The 21997-nt window shown below is 51.3% G+C and overlaps 2 protein-coding genes across 3 annotated transcripts in view; both read left to right on the forward strand.

The window, feature by feature from the left end:
• NRBP2 (nuclear receptor binding protein 2) overlaps window positions 1-15682 on the forward strand; it is a 31377-nt gene extending 15695 nt beyond the window's left edge. The window contains exons 3-19 of the mRNA XM_059836111.1: window positions 742-843; window positions 1111-1200; window positions 2129-2169; window positions 2262-2356; window positions 2617-2640; window positions 2983-3066; window positions 3769-3824; window positions 4593-4688; window positions 6410-6542; window positions 6723-6825; window positions 6982-7032; window positions 7691-7826; window positions 10897-10950; window positions 11409-11472; window positions 12397-12452; window positions 14361-14425; window positions 14536-15682. Coding sequence (XP_059692094.1) covers window positions 742-843; window positions 1111-1200; window positions 2129-2169; window positions 2262-2356; window positions 2617-2640; window positions 2983-3066; window positions 3769-3824; window positions 4593-4688; window positions 6410-6542; window positions 6723-6825; window positions 6982-7032; window positions 7691-7826; window positions 10897-10950; window positions 11409-11472; window positions 12397-12452; window positions 14361-14425; window positions 14536-14566 — 1281 coding nt within the window. The 3' untranslated portion in view covers window positions 14567-15682. The remainder of the gene's footprint in view (window positions 1-741; window positions 844-1110; window positions 1201-2128; window positions 2170-2261; window positions 2357-2616; window positions 2641-2982; window positions 3067-3768; window positions 3825-4592; window positions 4689-6409; window positions 6543-6722; window positions 6826-6981; window positions 7033-7690; window positions 7827-10896; window positions 10951-11408; window positions 11473-12396; window positions 12453-14360; window positions 14426-14535) is intronic.
• Window positions 15683-18354: 2672 nt separating this feature from the next.
• Window positions 18355-21997, forward strand: part of PUF60 (poly(U) binding splicing factor 60) — a 30778-nt gene continuing 27135 nt past the window's right edge. For both annotated transcript variants that reach the window (XM_059836044.1, XM_059836045.1), the window contains exon 1: window positions 18355-18381. In XM_059836044.1, the coding sequence (XP_059692027.1) occupies window positions 18355-18381 (27 nt within the window). The remainder of the gene's footprint in view (window positions 18382-21997) is intronic.

Here is a 21997-nt window from a genome sequence, read left to right on the forward strand (position 1 = left end):
GGCTGGAGCACCTCTCCTGTGAGGACAGGGCTGAGAGAGTTGGGGTTGTTCAGCCTGGAGGAGAGGAGGCTCCGGGGAGACCTTTACAGCAGCCTTCCAGCACCTGAAGGGGCCTGCAAGAACGCTGGAGAGGGGCTTTGTACAAGAGCATGTAGTGATAGGACAAGGGGTAATGGCTTTAAACTGAAAAAGGGTAGCTTTAGATTAGCTATTAAGAAGAAAATCTTCACCATGAGGGTGGTGAGGCACTGGACCAGGTTGTCCAGAGAAGTTGTGGATGCCCGAGCCCTGGAAGTGTTCAAGGCCAGGTTGGACGGGGCTTTGAGCATGGAAGGTGTCCCTGCCCATGGCAGGGGGGTTGGAACTAGATGATCTTGAAGGTCCCTTCCAACCTAAACCATTCTATGATCCCTCCCCAGTGGGACCGTGCCCACCTCCCCTGAGACCACCCACTGCACCTTCCTGGGCAGCAGTGCCGGTCCCTGATGTTCATGGGCAGCAGCATGCCTTGGTCAGCAGTGCTAATAACAGCCTGTCGTGCTGTGCTCCTGTCTGTGCGGCATTGTGCTTTCCCTTGGCTTCTCTCTCAAAGACAGCTCCATGTGTCCTCTGTACCCCAAAACCAGCCTTCCCTGTGACCGGGGGCACAGCCTGCTCCCCAGCCCCAGGTTCCTTTGCTCTCGGAGGTGTCCTGCCACGTCCCGGGACCTGCCACCTCACCTGTCCTCTCTCTGCCTGCAGGAGAAGATCAAGACCATGTTTGAGCAGCTGGTGCTTGTGGATCACCCCAACATCGTAAAGCTTCACAAATACTGGCTGGATGTGAAAGACTCAAAGGCGCGGGTAGGCAGGACTCAGGGAGACAAAGTGTGGGGGGGACCCCAGGCTGGGGGAGGGATGCCAGTGGGAGCCACGTGGGGATCCCAGCTCTGCTCACTCCACTCCCTAGGACTACCCTTCTTTCCCCGGGACACTGCCGCCAGCAGCCCGCTCTCAGCCATGTGCGGGGCCGGCGCTAGCTGCATGCTGCTGGCTGGTGCAGCCCGTGGGCTGCGTACGGTGCTGGCTGTGCAGGGAGGCTGGGAAGCTGACACCTCTCTTCCCTCCCAGGTCATCTTCATCACAGAATACGTGTCCTCAGGGAGCCTGAAACAGTTCCTGAAGAAAACCAAGAAAAACCACAAGGCCATGAATGCCAGGGTAGGTTCCCTGGGAGCAGCACGGGGTGTCCCAGGTGAAGTGGGTAGCTCTGTGCCCGCTGGCACAGGGTGGGTCTCTGGTCTCTTATGAGGCACAGCAAGTATGTATGGTTGCTCCCTGAGTTACCCAGGGACTCTCCGCTGTAGGGAGACGGCATCTTGGTGAGGGTGGGAGCAAAAGCAGAACTTCCTCAGGACAGCCCAGAAATGGATCCTGCTGTCAGGATCTGACCCCGAGGGTGGGGAACCTGCTGGAAGCTGCCGCAGCGAAGTTCAGCTGCGTGATGCTGACTGCTCCTGGGGCTGCATCGTGCTTCGGGAGGCCTGTGTCTCCACCACCCTCAACAAGGGACGGTGGGTTTGTGACTAGGTTACTACTTGGGTTGAAGGGAACAGTTTCACCTGCAAACCCACTCAGTATGGGTCTGACTAATGGTTTTGCAGGCAGGTCTCAGCTGGCTGTGACTGAGGAGCTGGGTGACCATTCTGGGGGCCCTGTGCTTGACCCTGCAAGCCCTCCCATGAAGTTTGAGCTCAGTATCACATCACTGCATTTAGGCACTCCTAGAATTGAGACTCACTGTTGGTGTGTACAGAGAAAACCATATGCTTGGACCCCACAACCATAGCTAGCTTTGTCCCCTCTGTGATGTGCCTGTCCATGCTTCCACTGGGGTTTTGGGGCTCAGGAGAGCTCTGTCTGCCGGTAAGGATGAGTTCTCAGCTTTGATGGTGTTCTTTGAACAGGGGTTGGAAAGGAGACTGTTGTGGCTGGGACAGCGTGTGGCTCATCTTTGAGTAACAGTCTCTGCAGGAGTAGCGGAGGGCTGATTTCCCCAGTCACTGGGTAATAGGTAGGAATGACCTGATCCGGCTGCTGAGCTCTGATGGGTGTCTCGTTTGACGGAAAGCTCTGGTCTCTGCTCTAGGCCTGGAAGCGCTGGTGCACTCAGATCCTGTCTGCTCTCAGGTAAGCTTGCCATCACTTGCACTGTCAGGTGTCCTGCTTCTCGCTGGGCTGGGCACAGGTAATGTGCTCAGGGCAGCTTTGTGCTTCCCCAGCTTCCTGCACTCCTGTGAGCCTCCCATCATCCACGGCAACCTCACCAGCGACACCATCTTCATCCAGCACAACGGGCTCATAAAGATTGGTTCAGGTAGGAGGATACCGCCCTCGCAGGCCCGCAGCTCCAAGTGCTGATGAGAAGAGTCAGCAGGAGGAAGCTGCCCGCCAAGGGAACGTGGCGGGGTCGTGCGGGGTGGTGTGCCGAGGGGGTTCTGGCTGGGCAGAAGAGGCGAGAGCTGCAGGGTCCCTCGGGATCACCTGTGCAAGGCTTGGAGTTACCTTCTCTTCTGTTTGTGTCCTCTGCTCCGTGCCTTCTTACTCGTCCGCTTCTGGATCGGCATTGACTGGCAGTCTGGCACAGGGTGTTTGCAAATGGTGAGTGCCCCTCTGCCACCTCTCCCAGCGCATCAGTCCTGTCCCTGGGTTGACCCTCCTCCCCTGCGGGTCCCGGGCGCCTCTCGCCACTGAGGCACTGTGGCACGAGGAGCGGTACTGGGCTCTGCAGGCAGAGGGGACCTTTGTCCCTCAGGGAATTGCTGCTCCTGTTGTGGGATCAAAGGGATCTCCTGGGGGAGCTAGTTCCCCCGCGGGTGGTCTGCATGGGCCGGAGCGCACACAGAAATCCCTGCTACCCCGGAGCACCCGGCTGTGCTCACAGCCCTGGGGAAACAGCTTAGAGGAGCTGTGATGCAGAACATTTCTCATTCCCCGATGCAGCCCTCCCCGATGACCTGCGAAGCCCCATCAGGATTGAGAGGGAAGAGCTACGCAACTTGCATTTCTTTCCCCCGGAGTACGGCCGTGAGTGCGGGGTCTGTCTGCGTGGGGGTGCAGCCAGCATGGGTGCCCAGAGGGACGTGGAGGGGGGTCCTGTGCGAGGCGTGGGCGCAGTATGTTTGCGGCAATACAGAACTATTCAGTGCATTCGTAACTAAAGCTGTTGGTCATGAGTCACAGAAGATCTTGTGATAATGAATGTGTGTGATAACACTGTAGGTAAAATTTAGCGTTGATTAGTGCAGAGCTATGCACGTAGGAAAAACAGCTGTGCCTACAAGGGAATGGAGTGTGCATTAGCAATTACTGGTTAGGAACAAGATCTCAGCATGACCATGGATGGCTCTGAAAAGGTCACCTTATGGCTCAGGAACACTCAAAAGCATGTAAAATGTTGTAACGGTTAGGGAAAAAGGAGTAAAGAATCTTTGTGCCATGTGAAAATTCATGATGTGATCCCCATCTTGAATATTTTGGCACAAATTTGAGGGGAATAAATGGGAAAGGTTTGTGCAGTGAACTGTGAGGAAATGTGTGCTGGGGTGGGGGAAGCAGGCATGAGCAGAGGTGTGGGCAGAGGGAGGTCAGGCGTGTGCAGGGGTGAGCGCAGGGGTGTGCGGGCAGAGGCATCTGTAGGGATGAGGCAGGGTGCAGGGAGCTGTTCCCAGAGTGAGCGGGTGGTGACCTGTACCTCTGGCCTGATGTGGTTCTGGCATGGTTTTGCAGAAAAGGCTGACGGGACTGCTGTGGACATCTTCTCCTTCGGGATGTGTGCACTGGAGGTACGGAGCAGGACAGCTGCAGCACCTGGGAACCTGCAGTGACCCCTTGTTACAGGGCAGGATTGTTCTTGCTGAGCCTGCTGGGGATCACAGTGGCCCGGGGAGCTTCCCAGGGAGTCTCCTTGCCCTTTTCCAGACCTCACTGTGAGCTGTGGGGATCCCTTGCAGCGATGGAGACATCTCTGCTGGGTTCAGCAGAACATTTTCTGCTGCCATGGCCCACCCTGCCCTGGCCATAGCAAGAGGTTTATTTCACCTCTTCTGTGCTCGGCGGGTGCCTCTCGGCTGTCTCTGCTGGTGCCTCCTCTTCCTCCTCAGGCTGTGACAGCCCTGGGAAGGGAGGGCACAGAGAGCAAGGACAGACCGTGCTGCTCCAGGAGGATGTGCACTGCCAAGCACAGCTTGCCCGGGCAGACTGTGGGGCTGTAGGTGCTGTCTGCATTGTCCCTTGGTCTGCACGGTGCTCAGGGAGCAGCCTCCTGCGTCTGCCCTGCTGGGAACCTGTGAGCAGCCTGGAACGCTCTGATAGGCAAGAAATGGGCCCCGAGGGCAGGGACGCAGCAGCCAGGGAGCACCAGGGAGAACAGGAGATCTGGACCTTCTGGACAGAGTTGTGGCCACAGCCTGAGACAGGGCTGGCCAGGCTATGTGTCCTGGTGAGGAGCTCCATAGCTGCCACGCTGCCAGGGGATGTCCCTTTGGGAAGCCCTCAAGGACTGACCCAGGGCTTGGCCGCATGCAGACATGGCTGCACTCCTTCTTCCCCAGATGGCAGTGCTGGAGATCCAGACTAACGGGGACACGCGGGTCTCGGAGGAGGCAATCGTGCGGGCACGACATTCTCTGGATGATCCCAACATGCGGGTGAGTGCAGCTGGCCGAGCCTCAGGGGCAGAGCCACCGGGCTGTAGCCTGACCCACAGATGGGTCAGGCATCCCTCCTGGGGTGTAAATCTCCCCATACGTGTCCTTCCCCTCGCCTGGTATCTGGAACGTCAGAGCCAGCCTGGCATTCCTGTGTGCTCCAGGTTACACCAGTGCTGGGAAAGGGGAACAGAGACAATGACCTACTGCAAACCTAAGGGGAGCCAAATCTGGTGGGCTGAAGGACATGGGGATTCCCCCTGTCCTGGGCTGGTCGAGATGAGAGGCTGGTCCTCACCCCTGTTTGCCAGTCCTACCGGTAGCAAGGCTGAATGCGAATTCCCAATAGGTGCACGTGCGCATGCATGTGCACACGCCCCGTACAGACATGGCTGACCACAAACAGTTCAGCACAGACAGGGGAGTGCCGTGTTCAAGGGCACAGACAGCATGAACAGCCAGATCCTGCTTCTAAGTATCGGTGCTCAGGGGACTCCCTTTCCATGGGTCTTCCTGTTATCCATCAGACCCATGGTCCGTCTGGTATCCGCCCCCTCCCCAAGCTTCCATCTCCCTTACCAGCTAGCCCAGCTTGACATTCGCTAGAGGACCACACACCCTCACAGGCAATAGAGAGCAAACTTACACTGTAAATACTTAGAAATAGAGTTTAATAAGAAGACAGGATAGACTGAGGTGATCAGATGCAGGGCTCAGCCAGACAAATGTGCTGACCAGCAGCACGCTTACAGGCAGCTGGCACCTTTTATCCCCCTCCATTTTCCTCCCGGACCCACCTCAACTCCTCCCTCGCTCTTCCTCCGGCCCATCTCCAAAACATCCCATAATGTTTGTACACTCCCCAAATTCTCCTGTTTGATCTCTGAATTCCCCCAGGCATCCCATAGTAAATCTTACCCACTTTGATGCAGTAGTCCCCTTGTTTGCATGATGTCCTAGAGAGTGTTTCTTCTGTTGAGCCTTTAGCACCAGGGGCAAACGGTGTCACTGTTCACCTCTGATGGTCTTTGGGGCAGCTGATTCGGAGGGGTTAGGTAGGTTGTGTGGGTGCCCCCCTGCCATCTTCCATCTGATCATTTTTTGGTCTTTGCGTCTATTCTGAATAGCCCCAGCCAGAGACCTGTACAGAAACTGCACAAAGCAGTTCAAGAGGACAGGCCCCAGACTGCAGCATGCAGAAAAGGCAAAGGATCTTGCTTTTCTGCCATCAATGAGCAGAAACAGGCAGATGTGTCCCTCCCATCCTGCCGCTGTCAGGAATCCCTGCCACTGGCTCAGTCTGCCCTTTCTCCAGTCCTACCATCATCTTTCCCGGTGGGTTGCTGCTCGCAGCTCTCGGAGCTGATCCTGGCTGGCTGCCGGGATACACCCCTGCCTGTTCTCCTTACAGCCTGTTGCTGGGCTTGCATTGCAGCCTTCTCCCTGGATGAGAGCAAGCAGGGAGCACAGGTCCTGTGGCCAGGGTGTTGGTGCCTACCCAGCAGCATGCTGCCTGCCCGGAGCGCTGCTGCCTCCCTCAGCTTGGGTGCTCTGTACGCTGCCCTGCCCTGCCCTGCGGCCGCCCGCCAGCAGAAACAGCCACCCAAGTCTGCTTCCTGGGAAATGCAAGCGTGAGAGGGAGCCGGGGCTGGCAGCGGTGGGGATGAAGCAGGGGAATGTCCTGCTTTGCCTCCAATTTATGCCTTTTCTTTGACCCTCAGGAATTCATTCTGTCGTGCTTGACCCTCAACCCAGACAAGCGACCAACAGCTAATAACCTGCTCTTCCACCGGGTGCTCTTTGAGGTCCATTCCCTTAAGCTGCTGGCAGCACACTGCTTCATCAACAACCAGTGTGAGTAACCGTGAGACCGCCCTGCCCCATTTGAGCTTGTATTGCTACCTCAGCAGAGCTGGGGATGTGGAGGAGCCTGGGGAGAAAGGCAATGACTCACAGACCTTCCGTGGGGTCTGTCCTGCAGAGTCCGCGTTACAGGACCTCCCAGCTGACAGCCCCTTTCTGCCTTTGCCCTAGATCTGATGCCAGAGAATGTGGTGGAGGAGAAGATAAAGGAACTGGACCTGAACATGGTGATGGCAGAGATCCGGAGAGAGGGTCGGCCTGGAGCACAGTGGAGGTGAGGATTAGTGGGGGAGATTTCAGAGCAGCCATAGCCAAAGAGCCCAGGACTTGCATCCAGCCTAATGATCCTGGTGTCATGGCATAGTAGTCCTTCACACGGCTCTTCTCTCCTGCCTCCCTGAGTAATCTTCCTGTCCTGTTTGTCTCCCAGGTACTCAGAGGTCTCCTTCCTTGAACTCGACAAATTCTTAGAAGATGTCAGGTGGGTTGTGGGCATGTCCCTGTGATCCCTTCACTCACCTCATTCTTTGCGCCTGTGCTCCTGCTGAGAAGTTCTCCTCTCCAGAACAGCACCTACATCTGAATTGCCTGTTTCCTGCCCCCTACTAACTCCTGGGTGCTGTTTGGGAGGGTGGTAGCTGGTCCGGGCCAGCCATGCCAGGGGCCACGCTAAGCCTTTGAAAGCAGACAACTGAGTTGCAGCACTCCTGGCACTGCTTCAGCTCCAGGAAGAGAAATAGCCCTGATGGCACACGTGAAGGTGGTGCTGGCTGACCTGTAATGTGTCCATCCAGCTCTGATCCGCAGCGTCTCTCCGCCCTAAGCTCCTTGGGCAGCATGGAGCCAGGGTCAAGGGGCTGTGCTGCAGCACATGTAGAGCGTCCCATTTGTACAGCAGTACTCGGTTGTGTGTGATCCCCTCTGCAGTCCCTGCCTGGGGTGAGCAGACCTGGGCTGCAGTGCCAGAGCGAGCGGGGCTCTGTGGCCTGCCACCTCCTCACCGTGCTGCCTGTCTGCCAGCACTGCCTCTCCGCGGGCGCAGATCCCTGGTCTGGGCCATGGCCCTCCACAGCTGACCTTTGCCAGGGCTGTAAGAGGACAGGGCTCAGCTGTTTGTCCTCCCTCTGTGTCTGTACCAGGAATGGGATTTACCCCCTGATGAACTTCGCTGTTTCCAGACCCCACGCCCTCCCACGTGCACTCTCCCAGCCCCAGGAGGACCCTCAGAAAGCCAAGACTCCCACCCCAGAGCCCTTTGATGTGGAGACCAGGAAGGTAAGGTCAGATCCAGGTGGGGACAGATCCTCCCCTGGGAGTAGGTGCACAGTCTCCATTCCTGACACCCTGCTGCAAGAACACCTCTCCCTTTAGCACTGAACTCCAGCCCAAGCGATAGCTGTTCTCCTCGTTGCATTGCCTGCCCCAGGACTGCGACAGTCCCTTTGGCTGAGCTAGTGAGGTCCGTTTCACCTGAGACCTTCTGGAGCAGCCCCATTGCCTCTGATTCTTTGGCTCTGCCTTCCCTCCTCACACGTCCACGGGCAGCTCTGTGGCACGGCATATTCTGTGCCTCATTGCTGGGGTGTGGGTTTGAAATCCCATCATTGTTTGATAGTGATGCTGCAGTGGCATGCTGAGATGCCGGCTAAGATCAGGCCCTGTTCTGCCTGGCACGGCACAGGCGAGACTGCACGCCCTGGCACTGAAGTCACAGACAGGGAAGTCACTGCAAGTGGGTTTTAGAACCCCCGAGGGGAGTGGAAGGGGTGCCCGGCAGGGAGGGGAGGGAAGGACCGACACGATGCGAGGGTGTTTGAGCAGCAGTGAAGCCTTCCAAAACCACGGTGTAATCCCTCGCTGAACAGAGCAGTTCAGCGCTGCAGCGTAACCCCCTCATGGGTATGGGCAGGCTGCCGTTACTTCCCCCAAAGCCGCCTCTTCTCCAGGCTGAACAAGCCCTGTTCCCTCAGCCTCTTCTCAGAGGGCAAGCACTCCAGCCCAGGATCATTTTGATGGCCCTCCATTGCTCCAGTTTATCAATGTCTTTCCTGTTTTGGGGGCCCAAAATTAGATGCAGTGCCTGGATGTAATTTAACAAGTGCTGAGTACAGGGGAATAATTATTTCCCTCGATATCCTGGCTGTGCCCCAGGATGCTGTTGGCCTTCCTTGCTGCCAAGGCACATTGCAGCTCATGTCCCGCCTGCTGCCCACCATGACCCCAGAGTCTTTCCAGCAGAGCTGGTAAAGCTTTCCTGCCAGCCAGGCAGTCCCAGCCTGTGTCCTTGCCAGGGATTATTCCTTCCCAGGGGCAGGAGTCGGCATTTGTCATTTGCTGACATGCATATGGGGCGACAAGGTTGTTGGCCACCATCATCAGGGCATAGCTCAGGCATGGCACTTCTTACAAGGGCTTCTGTCTCCTCAACTGCTGGCCGTCGTTGAGAGCAGTCAGAGGAACTCATCAGTCTGTGTGCATCTCTCCTTCTCAAAAACCCATTTTGTACTGGGTATTTCCCTGTGCGGGTATTTCCCTGTAATGACGCTTCCAGTCATTCATCATTAATCACCTATGGCACTATCATTGCGTTACCATGGGTGATATGAATACAGTTTCATACTTGCATTGAATTAATGTTAAAAATGCTCTGTAAGGCTAAACCTAATTCTTATTCCTGCAAGATACCGTGAAAAGCCTCCCTTCAAAAATTACATCCCCAGTGGTTTCTTCATATCTGTCTGAGAATCAGCTTTCAGTGCACTTAACTTATGCTTTATTCATACTGCTCAGTGCTTATTTTTAGTGAGAGTGCTGTGGTGATCAATTGGATATGTTAGAGAAATGTAAATGTAAACCTACGCAGTTATATCTTTTCCCCTCTTTTCATTTGTTATATGCTGCTTTTTCACCTAGTGCCCCAAGGTAAGTTCTGCAAGTGCATTGTCTGTCTGACCAATGTGTTCAACCAACTAGTTTTTACCCAATTTGACAAAGTAATCTCAGAGGCACTGAGTTTCTACAGATTTTGCAAAAACTTCCAGCTGGACAAACCTGCAAGTCCCAAATGAGCGTAGCTACAATGCAGACTCTTTGTCTATTGTGGGAGGCATCAGAATATGGATGCTGGATGGATCCAAGGAAATTTTTTTCATGGTGAGGATGGTTAAACAGTGGACCAGGGGCTAAGAGAGGTTACGGGACCTCCATGGAGGTTTTCAAAACCCAGTTGGGTAGAGCTCTGAACAGCCTGGTCTGAATTCACTGTTTGGCTTGTTTTGAGCAGGGGCTTGGACTAGAGACCTCCTCATGTCCTTTCCCACCTAAATGATACTTTGATCATGGGCATTGGGTAGAGAGAGGTGGCAATGATGCACTCAAACATCATCAGCCTTCTCTTTGATGATGTCCGCAAGATGCTGCGCAGTTCAGTGTAATTCAGTGTATAAAGGAGCACGTGGCCAGACAGTGTGTAAGGAAAGAGCACCCACCTTGGGCATACAGTCACACTGGTCAGCTCCTCTTGGAGAAATGGATGACCTGGAGATGATAAAGGTCAGAGGACAGTAAGTTTCCTGGCTGAGAGCGCTAAATGCCCAGGGATGTTTGTCATAGAGAGGAGTTGTAGTAGAGGGGTGCTGGGTCAGAGGAATGACCAAGCACATAACTCACATCTGAGCATAAGCTTGAAATCAAGGAATATAAATGAAACCCTGTTAAACTCTGCATAGAACAGGGATGTTTGATTCCTTGCTGGGTTTCCTGTCTTTTGGGCTGACCAATTGCATGCTCTCTCTGGCTTTCTTTTGCCCAGACAACACAACTTCTGGTGTGAACCACCATTTGAATGTTCTGCGATGCAATGTGGGGTTTCCAGAAGAAAATCCATATGTCATCTTAATCATACTCAAGATTTTGGTTTTGCTCTTTTGTCTGATTTAAGGATTGGTCATCCCATAAGGACAAGAACAAGTACAGTATTAAAACGTAACTCAAGAGTTTGGGCAGAGCTTTAGGGGGAAGCCTACCCCTGACAAATGGGGCTGAAGAATTCATCCTGGTTGTAAAATTTTCCGAGAACTGCACCTTGCACAGGGCTCCCTTACCCACCTCTCAATCAGCTGATGATGGCCCTGGTTCGTAGATGGATACTGGACTAAATTAACCCTCAGCTGCTCCACCCAGACAATTCCTAGAAATGTGGGAAGAAGTGGAAGGTCAGGCTGGCAGTTGGAATTAAGGCGTTTAAGTAGGAATTTGAGAGTCATGCTTGGAGATCAGAAGTAAAGCAGGCCTGGGGGAGCCAGAGGGATGTGTCCAAGCTGATGTTGATTTTGGCCTCTTCTAGGTGGTGCAAATGCAGTGTAACATGGAGCTGAATGAAGACAAGACCCAGTGGCATGTGAGTATTCAGCTCCTATTCTGCATGAGGCACTGGGGCAAGACCTGCTCTCTCTACCCATTTCTGGCATCTGACTGGGACAGACTTTGGTCTCAGCTAGTTTGCTGCAGTACCCAAAGGACTTACTCTTGTCCCTTTATCATAAAAGAAGCGTGAAGAAGAATGAAGCCACCAGCCCTCTCTGGCTGCAGGACAGGAAGACCTCGATAACCTTTGTCTGGACATCTTTTAACTCTACTTCTCTCTAGTTTAACAGTTGCAGGCTAGCTGTAACTGTTGAGAGAACGTTCCTCTAAGACGCTCAAACTACCCTGCCAAAGTCATCCAGCATCTCGGTAGTTACCAACATCCTCCCTGCTCACCACTGCCAGCAGTTTCTAGTGCGGATGGAAGAGTCAGCACCTTTCTCTCTTATGGAGAAACTTGTGTTTGTAAAGAGCACTCTCTTCTTTCTGCAGCTTACTCTTCTGCTGATCCTGGAGGACAAATTGCATCGACAGTTGAGCTACGACTTGCTGCCCAGTAGGTTTACTTGCAAATAAATTTTTGGGCGTGAATGCCGGAGTATTGCCTGGTGGCCCTGGTCAGGTTTAGGCTCAGATTGTGTTAGACACAGATTGTGTTTACAGCCAGCTTTTCTTTCCTTCTTGTATTGGGAGAGCAAACTAAACCCTGATATCGGTGTGGTACCGGTTCTTGTCCACTCGGACCCTGAGCTTATAGCCCCTGGTATGTGGTAGTAACCTGCACTCTAAAGTGAACGTTGGGAATCCAGTGAGTGGCCATCAAGAACATGCATTTCACCCTGGGACATGTGGCGTAACACTAGTGAATTCTTCCCTTATTCCCAACACTGGTGCACTCTCTGCAGTACCTTTGAAAGGAGAAGGCAGACGCTCCTCTGAGGAAGCCCCACGGCTCTGGGGAAGGGTGCTTCTCCTCAAAGTAGATCCAGCACAGCAGTCTCCTTCCTAAAACATGCAGGAGCCTTCTGGAGGCCATGCACCTGGAGTCCCTTCACTGCCTTACAGACAAAACTAAAGCGTAAAGCTTGGAAATTAATGCTTGGGAGTTGCTGCTTCACCAGCTCCTTGTGTTTTTCTGCCTACAGGTAGTGGCCTGCCTGCTTTGTCATGCCGAGCCAAAACAACCAAAAAAATCTCAAAAAGTGATACATTGCCAAGACTATTGTGCTTTGTGTGATTTGGGACTGGAGCTCATTCCTGCCCAGTACCATGCTGAACTCCCGTTCACTGCCCACCTCTGTGCTCTGTTTCCCCCAGGATTACTTAGCAATTACTTAGCCAACCGAAAGTATACAGCATGTGCCCCTAGAACATAATGAAGCATAATGCAGCTGTGCTGCGGGTTGGGATAGAGGCACTGGTAGAGGAGGAATTAAGAGATGTATGCACTTCACGTTCTTACCGTTCCTTGTCTCTGCAGCTGATAACTCCAAGGACTTGGCCACAGAGTTGGTGCATTATGGATTCATCCATGAGGTAAGCCTCCTGCCACTCCTTCTCATCTCAGTCGTGTATGCACTGTGCTACCAAGTGCAGTCCCCAAATCTATGTGACAGCTCATGCCTCAGAGGAGTAAGAGCTCCTCCATTCCCCACTAGCAGACAGAGAGCAGCCTCAGAGGCCAGCCTGCAGCACTGTGCTGTACTCACTCCCCTTGCAGTGAGTGACAACACATCCTTTTTTGGTTGTTGGTGGTTTTTTTTTCCTCCATACTTTGCTCATGCCTAACTCCAGGTTGCTGTTTTGAGGGGACAGTCGTATTGTGATGGCGGGGTTAATGACATCAACCTCGCAGTGATTCTGGATGTGAGAACCAGAGGAGTGCCAAGGGAAGGAAGTTGAGGCCACAGAGGAATTGCCCCGGTAGCCAGTGTTGCCTAGACAGCTGCTTTTAACTCACTCTGCAGATTTCTGCCTGCCAGAAGAGATGGCCTACCCCAGCATCAAACTTCCAGACTTTCCCTTAGGTGTTTGCAGACAGTCCCAAGAAATAATTCAGGGCAGCCCAGTCATTCAGACTACTCAGCAGCATAGCGTCCAGGAAAGACAGCATGGAGAAAATTAAAAATGTATTTATTTTTATTTTGTACAAGTTAGGAATTCTGGGGCTATAGGCAAAGTTTTGGAGCATTCCTCATTCTGGATGCTGACATTAGATAAGGAAGGAGTCAGCTTCACTGAGTGAATAATTTATGTGAGTATGCCTGGAAAAAAGTACACTTAGACTTTCTTCCTTTATTCATCTGAGCATGGTGACTGTGCAGCTTGCCACTGACACACTGGGGTGCTTTCTCCTCTGCTCTGGAAAATACATAGCATTTGGGGCAACTTAGTACTGTAGAATATACCTCACACAGGTCTGTGTCCAATGGACTGTAAATTACTTTTCTCTTTCTTTCTCCTAGGAGATAACCTCCTTTTAACAGGTCTTCCCTTCTTTAACATCTTTTCTACTCTACAGGTACCGACCACCTTTTCTCTCAGACGGTATAACCGATTCATACCACGTTAAACTCTGAGCAAATGTTCTGAACCTGTATTTAGTTTGGAAGTATGCTGCTTGTTTCTGAGCTGAAGGACTTGTCTATGCAAATGGTCATCTGGTTTTCCAGCTATAGTGGCTGGTCTAACAAAAGATACCACCTATGCCATACAAATCTGGTCTTCAAAATCCAAGTTTTTTCTTAAAAGAAAAGTAGTAATTTAGCAGCAGTAGTGACAAAGGGGTGCCTCTAAGCAACAAGGGAACAACTGAGTCTGCATTTTTTCACTTGAGTGAGAATTTTCAGTTTGTTTGTGGCAATTCCAAAACCCCTCTATGATACAAGGTGGGGGCATTTTGCATCCTTTACATATCATTGTTTATTTCAGTATTTTCTTTCTGAAGGAATAAACATTCTAATATGTTAGAAACCACCCACCCCTGAATGTGTCAGAGAAGAGATTTCTGTACGAAGTAGTTGCCAGACCAACAAAAAGCGACATTAATTTTTATTTTTGTTAGCAGTGAGGATATTATAAAACAGATGGCCATAGAAAATAACTAGATCCAGTGGTCAGTTAATTAAGTTGAAATTAAACTAAACAAAAGAAGCTGGACCTGTTTTGTTCCTTCAGAGTGGAAGCTCCAAAGAACTGCCTGCTCTTTTGCCTTTATATTGCACCTGACACAAAAAGGTTCCATTCTTGATTGGTCATTTGACATTATTCGGTAAATATGATAATGATTGGTAGTATGTTCCAGACGCGCTTGCGAGTTATTCTTTTCCCATATCAAAACTCAGATGTGAAATTGGTGTCTTGGGATGGAATCTTGTCAGGAAGGAGATGTCCAAGGTAGCCAAGCCAAATTGATCTGTTGGCATGTTTGTTCTTTTGTTTTAGGACGACTGTGAAAAGCTGGCTAACTTCCTGGAAAATGCCTTCCACAAATACCGGTCTCCTCCCTTGTGAGTCACTTCACTGCCGTCTGGGACAGAGTGGTCCCCCTGTACCACGGGGGACAGGAAGTGTACCAGACTAGAAGAAACTGCGGGGCTCCTGACCAAACTTCCTCCAGCAGGACTGACCGGGCACTCGCTCCTGACTGAACCTTTGAGGTCCATGAGAGGGGTATGCCTGGGCTGTGGTGTGAAAAGACAACGGCAAGTGGAGGAGTAATCAGCAAACACGAGAAATTACATGTGCATCAAGAGGAGTCGGGACCAAGCAGGAGTACATGTTCTCGTCCCCATTCCTGAAGCAGCAAGCCAGAGGGAGTTGTGAGGTGTGGGGGAGTGGGGTAGCACCCCCTGCAGCCCCTTCCCAATGGTGACTGTGAAGATGCAAAGCTGCTGCAAGAATCCCCCCAACTGATAAATTTCTTTCTGGGAATGATAAGCTTTTTTCACTGCAGGTCCCAAAGCTATTTTTTTCCTCTTTGCCAGCTGGTAATACTTGCAGTAGGGAGGAAAGGAGCAGGCTTGGAAAGCTCTGGCGCAGTTTCCGATCTGCCACATTCTATTCTTTATACCCAGTTTCTCCTGTTTTGTTAAGGTTTCCCCAGCACAGATGAACCACTGTGATGCCTTGTAATTAGAATTGCACATCTTGGTGTAAGCTGAAGAGAGGACTTTGTAAGTTGGACTTGATATGGCATGAGAAGAAATTCCAGAAATCCAAACCCACCAGCTGGATCCCAACATGTGGATCAGCGGAAACCTCACTGGTGCTGAACAGAACCCTTGTCATTCCCCAGCTTGTCTTATGGCCTTCCAAAATCTCATGGCATCTTAAGGGGAAAACCCCTGATGTCTCTTCCCTCCCTGTTTCTCCTGTGGTGTTTGGAATTTCAGCCATTAGCCTGGAGAAAGGGGCAATCATCTTAGCTGCTGTGCATGTCAGGTTCAGTTGGTGAAAAGTGCAAATAGGAACTATTTGTGTTGCAAAAGCCATGCAGTGCTGCTCCATGCTGTTCACATTGTGCCGTGTGGAACCAGCTGTATCATGCTGCACTGTGCTGGTGTTCTGCGCTGTGCCAGGTCCTCCATGTGGTACTGCCTGCATTATGCTGCCCGTGCTTTGCGGTGTTGCACCAATTGTATCACGCGGGGCCGGGTTTGCCATGCTAGGATGCTATGCTGAGCTGCCAACTGCTGCTGTATTTCCCAGTTGTGCTATGCTGTGCCGACTTTACAAACTGACAAATCAATAAAGCCACTGAAAGTAGCATATCTCATCAGAGCACTCCACTCAGCAAACCGCTCAATAATTTCTTAGTCACTCTTGCAGTTAAACTAAGACGTGAAATAGCTTCCCTGAGTTCAGCAGACTTACCCACAAAGTCAGCCAAATGGAGTAGAGAAGGAATTCAGTGGAGAAACATCATACAGCTGCTTGATTCAGAAATCACTCTCCAGAACAAGCTTGCACTTGACTTTGCAAACTGAGAAATTCCTTCATATACCAACTGCTTCATTTCCCTGATGAGCTAGTTAGCTCTTCTCTAACACATTCTTTCTTTGAGTTAACATTGTCACAGCTCAGTTTGACCAATGGATTTCCCTGCTACTGGCTGTGCTGCATTCAGCAATGATGAGTTCATTAACCAGCTGCTGCAGAGTGTTTCCAATAAATGACACGCTGCTCTCACAGAATCACACAACAGTTGAGGTTGGATGGGACCACTCAAGAGGTCCCTTCCACCCGCTGTGATCATCCAACCATTCAGGTTGGACTCGATGATCTTACAGGTCTTTTCCAACCGTACTGATTCTGTGATTCTGTGATCTAGTCCAACCCCCCTGCTCAAGCAGGGTCAGCTAAAGCAGGTTGCCCAGGACCATGTCCAGTCAGGTTTGAGGATCTCCACACATGGGGTCTCTCTGGGCACAACCTGTTCCCGTGTTCAACCACTCTCACAGAAAAAATAAGTGTTTTCCTACGCTCAAATGGAATGTGATGTTTTTCAATTTGTGCCCATTGCCTCTTGTCCTGTCACTGGGCACCACTGAGGAGAGCCTGGCTCCATCTTCTTTACCCTCTCATCAGATATTGTACATATTGATGAGATCCCCCCGAGCGTTCTTTTCTCCAGGTTGAACAGTCTCAGCTCTCTCAGCCTCTCCTATGACAGGTGCTCCAATCCCTTCAGCATCTTGGTGGCCCTTCACTGGACTCGCTCCAGTAAGTCCATGTCTTTCTTGTCCTGGGCAGCCCAGCACTGGATCCAGCGTGCCAGATGTGGCCTCACCAGTGCTGAGCAGAGGAAGGATCGGTCCCCTCAACCAGCTGGCAAGGTTTTGCCTGGTACAGCCCGGGATGCCGTTGACCTGCTTTGCCATGAGGGCGCGTTGCTGGCTCACCGTCAGCTTGGTGTCCGGCAGGATGCTTATCATTCTTCGCAAAACTGGCACCAGCACAAGAATGCAAATCCTGCCCTCACACTTCCAAGTCAGGCAGGACTCTTTGGAGTCCTGTCATACAGGAAAGGGGATGTGTCCTCAGAGACTGATAGTGAAGTCTGATCAGCTAATTAGGATTGTAGTTCCTGCCCATATGTTTAGTTGTGGTATGCCTTTTAGTAGCATATCTAGTCTTACTTTAAAGATTGCATAATGTAGGACTCCACTATGTCTCACTAATAATGTTTTCCAGTGGTTAACTGCTGTCACTTAAATTTAGGCTAGAAATAAGGCACAGTGGTTTATCTCCTAGATGAAAAGAACTTTTGCAATGCAAGACTTTCTCATCATAATGGTAATTAGATGTTGTCATCTTTTAACTGCTTTTGATAAGCTTTATTGGCCTGAACTTTCCAAATCTTTTATAAGATAGGCTTTCAGAACCTGTAAACTTCTCACAGATTTTCCTTACTCTTGCATCTCTTCTGCAGCGGGGCCAAGAGGCCACAGCATTCTCACGCCAGTTTAACTAATGAAGGTCAGGGTGTAACAGCACAGATCCCTGTTCCTTACTAACAGCATTTTCACTTTAAAGCAGAACCACCACCTTGGAAGTGATGTCTTTTTGGGGCCCTCCCTGTTTCAGAGTAGCACTTCCATCCCCTGTGAGAGGGATGTCACCTGTGCCAGGCTGTTTGACCGTGCCTTTGCATTTACGTTTGGACGCAAGCGATGGGACCCACCTGAAAAGAATCAAGGGGACAGGCTGGGGGCAAACTCAGATACCAGGGCAAGGTTTCACTTCAGCAGCTCTCAGCAGACAGGGCCTGGATCTGCTCTCACATTGCATATCCAGCAACTGCCCATCTCCCACAGGAGGTAACTAGCGCTCTTAACTCTGGGTGCCCGCACAGCGGCCAAGCACCACCCTGTGACAGCCAGGGCCCTGTTTTTAGCGGCTCCGGCGCGTTACAGCGCAGCCTTTGCCCGCAGGACGCGTCACTCCGGCAGCAGCAACAGCTTCGGGACCCGCCCCGAGGCGCCCGAGAGGATTCTGGCGGCCGCGGCGGCAGCAGCGCTGCGGGCCTCGACTCGCCAGTCCTGCGCTCTGCCGACGGGGCGGGGACGACCGCGCCGTACAGGCCTGCACGTCCCCGGCCTGCTGCGGCCCGGGACCCCCCCCGGGGCTCACGCCGCGCCCCGGCACTGGGGCAGACGGGCCCGCGGGAGACTGAAGGCCGCAGCTAGCGAGCCGAGCTGAGGTCCTCCGCCTGCCCGCAGGCCCCTGGGCGGCGCCCGGCCCCCTCCCCGCACGGCGACCCGGCAGCGGGGCGAGGCTGGCGCCGGCCCGACCACCCCCTTTCAGTCACGTGACTATCGGCAATGCTCGCGAGACGTTGTCCTCGCCGCGGGAGCGCTCGCGAGAGTTTCCCGTTTCGCGCGCGCCACAAAGCTCTCGCGAGAGGCCCGTGTGGACTGCCGACGGGGTGGACAAGATGGCGGCTACAACGACCATCTCCCTGGTGAGCAGGGCGGCCGCTGCCCTCCCGCGGGCGAGCCGGCGTGGTGGGCTCAGGCCGACCCGCTCTGCCCAGCGTCGGTCGCGCCGGGGGGGGGGGGCCGCTCGCCTCGGCCGCGGGGCGTCCTGTGCGTTTGGGCCCGCCTGCGGCCCCGCTGGGGACCGCGGCGGCGGCGTGCGGCAGGCTGGGGTCCTGTCGCGCCTGGCTGCCGGCTGCGGCCTCTGCTCCGCTGGGCGCGGGGGGCTGGGGCCCCTCCGCCGTCCGCGGGCGGCCTGTCGGCCTGTGCCGGCTCGTTCCTGGTGCCGGCTCGTTCGCGGGGCCCGCGGGCGGCCTGTGGGCCGGCGCCGGCTCGTTCGCGGGGCCCGCGGCTTTCCGCCCCCGGCGGCCGTGTCGCTGAAGGTCCCGCTGGTGCAGCGGATCGGGTTTCTGCCTCGCCTTAGCGGTGGCTTCCCCACCGGGAAGGCGCCCCGCTCCCTCTCCGCGCCGCTGGCTGGGCTGTGGTGGGCCGCCGCCGGGGTGACTGGCTAAAGCGGGCTGGAGCCGCGGGGGGTCCGAGCGATCGGTGCGGGGCTCCTCGGGGCGGCCGCTGGGGCTTAACCGTCATCGGTCGTGTGCTTTCCGGGTGCCGTCGGTACCTGGCATGTGCTTTATACCAGCACTGCTGCTGAGGAAATGGGTTTTCACTGTGCTGGGGTATGCGCGCGTTACTTTCTTTGGACTTGTTTGCTGTTTTCAAAAATTCGCTTGTTTAGAAAGATCTAGCTAGGTGCTAGTGCTTTTTAAAAAAAGTTTTTAGGAGAGACTTTTCTCTCCCAGAGCCTTGTAGCCTGAAGTTAAAATGTGAGCTGCTGGTCGCCTTTCCTGACAAAACATGTTAGATGCCCAGTGTGTGGTGGTTATTTTTGTATTTCCTATTGCTTCTTCTATGTATTTGTGAAAGGATTCCAACAGTATTGATTTTTTTATAAGAGTTCTTTGTGTTTTCGGGAATGTTCTTTAGAGCTTTCCTGGAAGGACTGGTAGTGCTGTAAGAAAGCAGAACACTCTCATTTCAGAGGTGTGTTTGTTTTCTTTGCAAGTTAGCTTTAAACAGAAGAAACTAAAATACTTCACTGGGGTGCTATTCAGCCTTCCTTGGACCAGTCCTTTTATTTTTGGCTAATTATGGAATTGTGCAGAATGTAAATACAAAACCTCTTAGGTGTCAAACCTCCAGGGAAGGTAGCCCGTAATATAACTGTGGATGCTGGGGAACTACAGGGGGGTGGCCAGGCTCATGAGCATCTGATGATGTTTGGAGGGAGTACATGGAATACTAGGTTGGATAGACTATTGGTGTGACATGCAGGATATTTCTTAATGTGTTTGTGTTTTCTGCCCTTTTTTTTTTTTCCCATCATTGTTTTCAGAGAAAATATTGGATTTTTCTTACGAATAGATCTAATTCTAAAGCTGCTCTGTTTTTCTTTAAGGGTCTGCCTTTGAACCCTGAAGGAGTTGTCTTTAATGGTATTCCTTTTTTGAATTCACGAATATTGGTGCTCATAATCGGGAGCAAATACAAATAACTCTCACTTTGTTTCCCATCTTATCTTTGCTTAATTAAGACTTCATTAGGTTAGGAGGCTTGCCAGGTTAACTCTGGGAATGAGTGTTCAAGTCTTGAGCCTGTGAGGTTAAAAGTAATTCCAAAGATGACTGAAACCGAAGAGTGTTGTATTGTTTAGGATGTGTGAGGACACCAGATTTTGGGTTTCCTCAAAGCTAAGGTAGTGTCTGTCTTATTTCACAGCACACTGCTTCAGCCAGTTTGTTTGGTGTTACTGTATGTTTCGGTATATGCATATTTTAAAATGACAATGCATACATTTCAAAACCAAAATAATTAACTAACTTTGTAGTAACCAGCCACTGCATGCTTTTGCTGCATGGAGGTGAAATGATGCGGTGGCTGGTCAAACAGAAGACTATCAGGGTTGCAAGTCTGTTTACAGTAAGTTATCAGGGCCTTACAACATAAACAGAAAAATAAAGACCTTGCTTCAGAGTTTCTATTTATCTATGTATATTAGCTATTATAAACAAATCTAATCAACACTGTAAAAGAAACTATTGTGTTACTTTTCTACAAATCTGCCATTGGGATTGAGTATCAAGAGCTGAGAAGAGTACACTGAGTGTAAGGAGTTTGATCATTTTTGTTTGATTGACTTCAAACACTGGACATTCAAGCTTAAACCTGTTAGCTTAGACTGTCACGTTAAAATGGACATTTGCGTTCAGAGACTTATACTCCTGTTACAGATGAAGCATTTCCATTGAGGCCAAGTTAGTCTTGATGAACCTGTGATTATTATTTGGGCTAGGAGCAAGAGTCATACGGGCCCCAGGAACTTAAAATTTAGTTTCAGAGCTGGCGCTGCTGTAGCAGGTGGCTGTATCTGCAGGAGCAAGGAGGTAGCGATGGCCTCTGTAGACAAGCACAAGAAATAGGCAGCAGCAGTCCTGTGACTGAAGGAAATGCGCAAGTACTGTGACAGATATGGGAGGTGAGGAACAGGACACGTATTTTGGATATGCTGATGTTATTCAGCCGTGTTTGGCTACAGAAGAATTCAGAATAGCTGATGTGAACTATGTCTCTGTTGGTAAAAATGTCACTTTCAGCATGTTTTGACAAGAGGCAGTAGATATCAGGGGCAAAGAAAATGAAAAGGATTAGTTAGGTGAAAGACTGTGGTAGAATACAAGCCTTGAGATAGAAGGAAGTAGGTTTTTTTATTTCACTTGCTCCCAGACTAGGTGGCATCTCAGTGTTTAAATGACATAGTGTAAAAGCCTTCCACCAACAAGAATTCGAGCTTGACTGAGTGTTGCATACTTTTATTCCGTATGGGCTTTTGTAGTATGACTGGAAGATGTTTATTTTAAACTTCAGGGTTGTTAAACATCTTAAATAGAGCATTCATTCTTGTTGGCTTCACACAATGAGTTAAACCACTTTTTTTTTTTTTCAAGTAGGATCTTTCATCAATTGTGTGTTCTTTATGTGAATTTAGTTCTCATCTTGCTGGAAATAAGGTGAATCTGACCATCCAATATCATGTGTTAATCCATCAGCATTTTTGCCACTAAGCATTTTACCTTGCTGAGCTTGAAAAACTGACACATGGTCTTAGTGTTAATAGCCCTTAAAATGAAGACCCCATTGAAATGTCCTCACAAGCACCTTTTACGTGATCCCTGGCTTCTTTCTTTCCAAGTTCAACATGAGTGCCTCTGTTTTAAATATCCTTTCTATGCTGGAAAGAAAATTGGCTGCTCTATGATGTGGCCAGGAAATTGGCCTAAAGAAAGTCCAGTGCTTCTGTGGTTTTATCAGAACAGCTACAACATTTAGTTTGTTCTGGGACAATTTAAATCACAAAGGCTGGCTAGAAAAGCTTGAGAATTAAGGACAAAGTAACCTCAATTAAGAGGAACCCAGTTCTGGAATTTGGTAGACTTTGATTTTGCTTTCAGCTAACTTTCTTGAAAGTAGATTTGCAGTACAGGCTCTGCCGTTGTACTGGAAACAGTTAAGTGGGAAAAATAATTTAAATAGAAAGCAGAGGGCTTT

This window comes from Gavia stellata, chromosome 3, assembly GCF_030936135.1.
Source record: "Gavia stellata isolate bGavSte3 chromosome 3, bGavSte3.hap2, whole genome shotgun sequence".
Taxonomy (NCBI): Eukaryota; Metazoa; Chordata; class Aves; order Gaviiformes; family Gaviidae; genus Gavia; species Gavia stellata.